Source organism: Ascidiella aspersa, chromosome 1 (assembly GCF_963924565.1).
Source record: "Ascidiella aspersa chromosome 1, kaAscAspe10.2, whole genome shotgun sequence".
NCBI classification, from domain to species: Eukaryota; Metazoa; Chordata; class Ascidiacea; order Phlebobranchia; family Ascidiidae; genus Ascidiella; species Ascidiella aspersa.
The window spans coordinates 31,646,295-31,654,389 of NC_139447.1; the positions used below are offsets into that span (position 1 = coordinate 31,646,295).

Here is an 8,095-nt window from a genome sequence, read left to right on the forward strand (position 1 = left end):
CCCAAGCAAGACTAATGAAAGGGTCAAACGCGCTGAAACCGGGATAATAACCTCGTAAACTGAAATCAATTAAAAGCGAAGAAAAATATTTTTATTTATATTAGGTTTATTAGATAAATATATTTCCGCAGCGTATCGAAGGAATAGCACGCGTTTATACACCTTTTAAACATCTTGCTTGACGTGTTGTTTGAACAAATTCGCCAACCACCTAATTAAACAGAAATTCTATTTTAATGCACATATATTAACGATTATCCGATTTTGTAGAGAAATTATCACAAGGGAGTCGTATTAGTCACATAATTACAGCGTAGCTTACATGTGAGTTACGATATCATATTAAACAAAACGTAATGGATAAGTAACAAATGATAAACACTGAGCCATAAAATGATATAAAATGATAGAGATAATAAGCATAGCAAAACGCAAACCGAAAAAAAAAACATCCAAATTCGAAGTGTTTTTTTAGGTTTTACTAGATCACGAGTTTCCAAACTGAGGTCCGCCGTTTGGGGACCAATTAGGGTCCTTGAGGTATTTTTAGGGGGTCCGCGAATTAAAAGTTTTTAGCAAACCAAGCCGAATATTGATAAATAGAATAAAGCGAAGCTAGTGAACCCTTCTTAATAAACATCGCCATATATAATTATAGCTACTTTCATTGTGTTAAAAAATTGCAAGGGCTCCGGTAATTTCGCGCTAAATTCGACGAAAAAATCCTTTTGGCTTTGGTTATGTCAGGAGTTATCAAACTGGGTACCAATCAGGGTCCGTGAGGTATTTTTAGGGGTTCTGCGAATTAAAAGTTTGTAGCAAACCCAACACAATATTGTTAAATAGAATAAAGCAAAGCTATAAACAATTATGAATAAACCTCGCTATATAGTGACTTTCACTGTTTTTTGTTTTTCATTTTACTTGTGGTGACGTTTTTTCTTTTTAAGTTATTTTTTCGACGCAAATTATTTTTTTTAAGTTTCGAAATCAACGCACTAATTTCGAAAAAAATCCATAACTATTATACCAAGTGAATAATTTGTACGCAACGAAGGCAAGAAAGACCAGCAAAACGACAAGTGTAACGTACAACTCGGTGTCCAAGCGACGCATTATCTTGTCTTCCCTTCTTAACTCATCCATGAGGCTTGCCCCTTTGTTTTTGTAAGGGAACTCACGATCGGGAACCTCGACGGCCAGAAAATCGCAAAGCGGTTTCCAGCCTTGTTGCACTTTGTAGACGAGTAACTGGTGTTTGGGAGCGTTCTGCGAAGCAACAACGCTCTTCAAAAAATGTAGGCTAAATCTTCTTTTGAAGTTTCAATATATTATACTAGACGAAATACCTGGCGTTGCCCAGATTAAATAGAATATTTACCGGTTATTCGTAAGATCTTCGTAAATGACAAAAATAATGCAAACATATTTTTTTAAATGTCATAACAAATTTGAACGTTTGAACTGAGTGTCACTAAATAGAAATTTCAAATCAAGTGATGTGACACTATAGCGCACAAAACTTGGCTAAGCATGCAATACATCTTTTAAGTAACGAAAACCCGTGACCTTTGTCAATTGAGAATAACTCCCAAACGTAAAACAGCAATTGCTTAGACTTGCTTAATAGCGTCATGTTTAAGCAAATACGTAATCCCGGTGCTAAACTGAAAAAAATCCTCTTTGAAAAAACAAATGCGTACTGTTTACTATTGCAATAAACGCAATATTTCGCGAACTCTGCTAAGTATTGCGTGGGTAAACACATAGTAAGAAGTCATGGCCTCAATCACTATCGCTAACAAACGGCTTAAAAATAAAAATAAAATTCTTCGTAAATTTGCGAACTCTACCTAAATTTTACGCGGTAATAGGCATCAATAAGTTCCTAAACATAATAATCTTAGTTGGAAACATTAAAATTATACTTTACTAAGGAAATATACTTCATTTTATTTTTTTTTATTTCCCGGCAGGTAATTGCGCTTGAAAAAAAGCTTTGCTTGGATAAGTTAAACTTGGACTATCTTTTACGTACTGCGACAACAAACGCGACATTTGCGAACTCTGCCTAAATTTGGCATTGTTAAACTTAAGTCTTTACTTAGAACGTTGCACACGTTTGTTAGCGTATAGTTTATAACAGTGGTTCTCAACCGGGGGGTCCAGAAAAACTTCTAAATATACCTATATTAAATTAACTAACGCTGGGGCTTGGGATATATGCTTTTCACAATTTTGGTAACATTGTACCACGTTGTAAATCGTATTGAGTGTGACGTAACATTTCCATTGTGATGTAGCACAAATATATTGTAAAATGACTGGGCGAACATGTTGCCACACACACACACACATCTCACAAACTTTCTCTTTTATTATGTAGATTTGTAGTAGGGATGTCCGATAATATCGGATTGGAGCCAATACCGATGGAAAATGTTAGTATCGGTACCGGTCCGATACTATAGGGCTTAAGATCCAATTACAAATTTATGTATGATTTCCATCCATTACTTACTGTCAAACCCCTCAATTCTTTAAAATTTAAGTGCTTTAAAATAGTAAATCAACAAATTTAGCTTAACGTATTACGCTAAAGCATTTCGTACGCAAAATCTTCCATTTAAACGTTTCAATCTCATTGACATCATTTGTTATTGGATCGGATGTTCAAAATGTCCGGTATCGGCATCGGAACAAAATGACAGGTATCGGAAAGAATTGGTAGGATTTTGCGTTTAACTTTTATACTAAATTATTAGAATTTGCCTTTTCAACTATACTTTTTCCCTAATCAGCTTAAATAAAAAATAAAATATCATTCCATATGAATGACTTTTTTCTGGCGCTTGATTCTATTAATTACAAGAACTTGGGCTAAACCCGAAAGAAATGTCAGTTTGTTGTAAACATCTTCAATTTTGTTTATTTGCCCTTAAAAAAACATTATTGGACTATAAATACCATCGTAATAAATTATAAAAAAACAAAACAAAGTAAATATTTAAACATGGCTGAATCAAAAATCACCTGTAAAACATCACGATTGTGTTTCCGAAACAACCGCCTCATTGCTTCTTCTTTATACATTTTTATCCTTGACCAAGGCCAGCTACCGCGAAACCCAAAAGCTGAAACTGTTGAAAAAAATTCGTAAAAGTAAATGAGGTCAAATTTCTAGTTGGAACTTCCAAATAAATGATTTAAACTAAGTAGCATTAGTAGAACAACACTAAATTGACTCGTATTCTACGTCAACATATATTCAATCATATTTCTATATTTCTATATTGTAATCATCAAAATGTATGTTTTATTGCTTGAGCAAATCCTTATCGTAAAGGACACCTTATCCAATTGAGTGCGCCCAGATTTTTATAAAGCAATTTCTCGGAAAGTTATGACGTTACTTCGTATCCAACGATTATAACTTCCGTATCGTTAAAGTACACCGAAAAGCAATCGCAGACTTACCGAATCTGTCAATCAATGAAGCAAACAGTGAGGTTCAAACTCACGACCTGCGGTCATACCGGGACAGTCGTTCTTCCAGCTGAGCTACACAGGTTGATCGACAGATTCAGTGAGTCTGCGATTGCTTTCAGGTGTTCTTTTTTATTCGACTTACGAGCAGCACGCCGGAACCTGAATTGTTTCCAACCCGAATAACAGAAGGTCATCAGTAGAATCAACCTCGTATCTTTGCTCAGAGCATCAAATTGTTTTACGAAGCTGTTGTACCACGAATCCTCGTCTCGAATCGTGAGAACAATCTAAAATTTTGAACTGTATTCGGCTCTTTGTTTCTTAAATGCGAAATTTTTTTTTTTAAAAAGTAAAGATGTTTTTGATTTTGATTCCATAGTCTAAAATTGTTGTAGTTTAAATCCATTACCTGAAAATTCAAATTAGCCCCAGGTCTCAAACTCAAATTGCTCTAAGGGCCTAATAAAAACGATAAACTTAAGCCGAGGGCCGAAATACAACAGATCAGTGGTCCTTTTTTTTCTTTCACGCAAAAAATGTAGTTTTGCGGCATGGTTTTGTGCCCCACCGCTGAAACCCAGTATAGGCTTACAACGTAAATGTCCATCAGCTGAGCCACATAGTTCGGACAAAACATATCAAAAAGCACTAGAAAAAATTAGCAAATGCAAATCAAAAGTTGAAACACCAAAAAAAATTCAAAAATTAGAAGGCCCAAAACTCACAAATCTTCAAATATTTACCATTATTATGTTAGTGACTCAAACAAATTTGTTAACCATGCAGAAATTATAAGCACAGCAATATTAGGTATAAATTCATCGTCAAATATTTGCTCTTGCCCTAAGTAGGCCCAGTATTAAAGCACACGAGGCTGTGAAAGTGATTTAACTATTCAAAGTACGTTTGATAGCGCATTAATCCAAATGTATCTATGAAGACATATACTTCTGGGTTCATTGCAGAAAGAAACATTGCGCATAATTGAAATAAAAAAACGATGAAGTTAGTAAATTGGTCAGAACAGGGGTTCTTAAACTTTTTTTTTTTCCCGAATTTTTATTTTGTTTAGCGTGGACCGAGGTAGGCAAGGAATTTTCAAAAATGACGTCACAATACAAATAAACTTCATAAATTTGTTGAATTCGGTGCGAAAAATGTAAAAGTGAAATGAAGTCCAAATACATTCAGTGCAAAAGCGATTTATTTTTAATTAAACTCTTCGCTTGAAAAATTGTTTTTTTTTCAAATATACACTTATATTTCAATAAGGCCTTCATAGGCCCCTAAAAGTGATTCACGTACAACCAAGGGGTCCATGGACCCCGGTTTAAGAACCCCTGGGTCAGCAGGTCGTGTAAGTTCGCCCGCCCTAATTTACTGTGTTTAAAAACATCCACAATAACGTACCTTTGAATCAGGAAAAGCTTCTAACAACTCTTCCCAGTAAAACATGCAAGGGACATCCGTTACAGCGTCCACGCCCTTGAACATTCGCCTGAAGTCCTCAATCTGCGCTCCGTCTCTGATGACTTTTACCCAATCGTCGGCAATTAGGTAGCTGTTCTCCATAATATCGTAAACTTCGTAGCCGAGACTTCGTAAAGCCGCGCACAAGGTTTTCGTGCCAGTTTTTGGCATTCCGGCGCATATAACTTTCATGTCCAAAGCTCGATGTTGCAAAGCAATATGCTCTTAGTCCCAAGTTTGATAGAATTTAGATTGTTTTCGTAATTTACATACAGTACGTCTGTTGACCCGCCTTTTACCCAGTTAAAAACTGTTTTTTCCTTCCTTACTTACAAACAAAACATGCTATATAGCCTACCAAACACATGCGATACGGTAAATATAGCGGCTATAGATAAATCGATTTCGCGAAAACTGGTACAATGTATTTTTTAACGTGTGAAAACGGGAAATCGTGTGAAAACGGGAACCTGGCGCGGAAATCGTTCTCACATGACGCATATCCCAGCAAATACGTTGATCAACCATTCTACAGAATTTACAATTCGTTATAATGTTATAAAATAAAGTAATACGTCGAACACGACAGTCATTGTTTTAAACTCCTTAACATATATCCAGTTTATAGTAAAAAAATGATTTGGTCAACTATTGCGTTGCGACAAGTTGGTATTTTTCGCGAAACTTGAAAAGGACAGATTCTTTAACGAGCTGACAAGCAGAACAATTAACCGCCTTGCGCATATCGTGTTCGCACTATTTCAACATATTAAGGCAAACTGACCACACCAAAAAATAATTGTGTACTTTCATATCTGAAAACTTCGCGAAAACTGGTTGAGTAGCCCTGTATCGGATTCCGTTATTATAAACATGAAGTATTTATTAGGATCATCGAGATGTCGGTCCCATGTTGCTGATGACGTGGTTCAATTAAACCAAGCAGAAGTTTTTAAAGTTCTGGCTTTGTATCGTTCTAAATGACAAGAATATTTTCTCAGGTTTTGTCATATTTTTTTCTGCATTTTGATTTTCAATGTTTTTTGCATGACAACATTTGATTTACAACGGAAAACATTGCAAAGTTGCCATCGTTAAATCGTGATTTAATAAACGTCTGTACAATACCTTACCGGACATTTAAGACTCGTGCACGAATTATTTTACATATCGTCTGTAGGCTAATGTGTGTGCAACTGCTACTTTGGACGTTGTGGAAAAGTTGGAAAAATTATCACCTGCTTTCCGTCATACAGCCGAATGAGCAACCTTTTGAAATGTACATTTCTTTCAAATCTCGCCTTTTTGTGTATTTCCGTGAATATTCGCGTAAGCTCAAGGCCATCTTCTTAAATATAAGAAAAGAAGTTCAGGTTAAGTTAACACTTGTATAAAACGAAGTTCAGGTTAAGTATACATTTGTATAAAACTATAGTTCAAAAATCATGAAATGCTATTCGGGTTCGGTTCGACTCCCTGTGATTTTATGAGTAGTCTAACTTGCTGTTACGTCGCGCGTCTAATTTTTCGACGCCCATTTGTTCAAGCCACTCTGGAACTAACTATAAGACCCAAGACGAACCACATTTGAAATGTTGAGTGACATTCGGCAAACAACCGACTCCGCAACTTCATCCCTGATGCTGGATCCTTACCCATGAGAATGTCACTTTCCAGAACTTAATATGTTAGGCTCAACCGGTTAAGCACGGGTGTTGGGCGTTTCAGTTGATCAATGTAGCCTACAAATAGGGTGTAGTCCCGTCAGGGACGCCGGAGCGATTTCAGGGCAAGGGGGGCGACTTTTTTGGTAAGGGCAACAGTAAGGGCAACACGCAGGCGAGCGGAGCCTGCCGAAATGTTTGGGGGTCCGGGGGTTCTCCCCCGGAATAATTTTAGCGGCCACGCCCTCTAGATTGGCTTAAAATGGTACCAAAAATGCTTTAAGAAATGTCAACCCTGTAATCAAACTGTGGGTCACGTCATCTGGGATTGCCGATACTAAGGGCACTGCATGGTGTGCACGGTCTGAAGGCCCTGGATAACTAAACATTAAATTGGCTGGCCAACATCTGCCCTAAATTCTAGCCTGGAATTTTGAAAATCTTGGCTCAAACAAAACGACGACGTCACCTATGAGCAAAATTGGAACGTCTAGTCAGGCAGATATCATTGTCATCTTGGCCAAACAGATTTTGGTTAGGTTATTCAAAAAGGCATGTTTTGCAGAAAGTAATGTTTATTTGCTTTTTCAAACATTTTATACTAGCTGATTTTAGAAAAAAACAACGTAGAAAGGCTTGTTTATTCGTAGGTGGAAAGTCATATAGTTTCCAGACGTCTTTATTTTGGGTGGCAGACCGCTGGTAGTCTTATATAAATAAAACAAGTTAAACACAGTAAAAGTTGATTTTTCAAATTAGATACAGCCCAAAAATGTCTGACTAGAAAATACATTTTCCTGTGCGTGATACGCTTCATTTCACTTGGTGTGGAACGGAGAAAAGTATTTCTAAAAGTTTATTTTTGAGTTATAGTTGCGTCATATTGTATTTTTCTGTAATGCGACAAACAGGACAGTAAAGGAAGCGTCGCACCACGTATATTACACCCACTATGTAAAATGGCAGCATCTACCTAATTAGCGCGTGTTAATGACGTTTGGAAACGTACACTGGTCCGTATTGTCTATCGATGGTCGATGGATTCTGTCAAAATTTTTTAAATTAGAGACTACAGCATAAAACTCCGTTGTCCGTAAATTATTAGAAAGATAATTGTCAATTACAAAGCTGACATTTATTATCTAGTCGTCGAAGACTTAAAATAGTAAGTCCCTGCCTTAACACTTCGTTTGTGAGGCTTGGTTTATCCAGTGTTATCTAATAAAAAGTTGAGTTGAGGGTTGGTTTGTTTAGTATTGGTGAATACTATTGATATTTCACAGCTTAAAACATTTAAGGTTTTCTAAAAAAATTGCTTTATTGTTTTTTAACTAATATCAAGGCTTCAAAGCTTTAGTTTTAAACACAACATTTTACAGCGTGACCATATGCCGTGAGTTCCACCACAGGGTAGTTGTTTTCTATCTGCCTTCGATAATCTTTTAAAAGCTTATGGTGGCTCCATTAGCGTT

At 36.4% G+C, this 8,095-nt stretch overlaps 1 protein-coding gene across 1 annotated transcript; it reads right to left on the reverse strand.

The window, feature by feature from the left end:
* Window positions 1–743: 743 nt before the first annotated feature.
* Window positions 744–5,157, reverse strand: LOC146169791 (uncharacterized). The gene is made up of 4 exons (XM_083387329.1): window positions 4,900–5,157; window positions 3,537–3,776; window positions 1,094–1,269; window positions 744–798 (listed from the first exon to the last, which is right to left on the reverse strand). The coding sequence occupies exons 1-4, from the start codon at window positions 5,149–5,151 to the stop codon at window positions 744–746; spliced, it is 723 nt and encodes a 240-aa protein (XP_083243455.1). The 5' UTR covers window positions 5,152–5,157.
* Window positions 5,158–8,095: the final 2,938 nt, after the last annotated feature.

Excerpts from the sequence above, each read along its gene's own strand:
- LOC146169791 (XM_083387329.1), bottom strand. The coding sequence starts at position 5,151 with ATGAAAGTTATATGCGCCGGAATGCCAAAAACTGGCACGAAAACCTTG. Across the intron at positions 1,270-3,536 it reads CTGGAAGAACGACTGTCCCG|AACGCTCCCAAACACCAGTT; the intron begins GTATGACCGCAG and ends GTTGCTTCGCAG. Across the intron at positions 799-1,093 it reads CGTCGCTTGGACACCGAGTT|AACCCCTAAAAATACCTCAC; the intron begins GTACGTTACACT and ends TTTAATTCGCAG.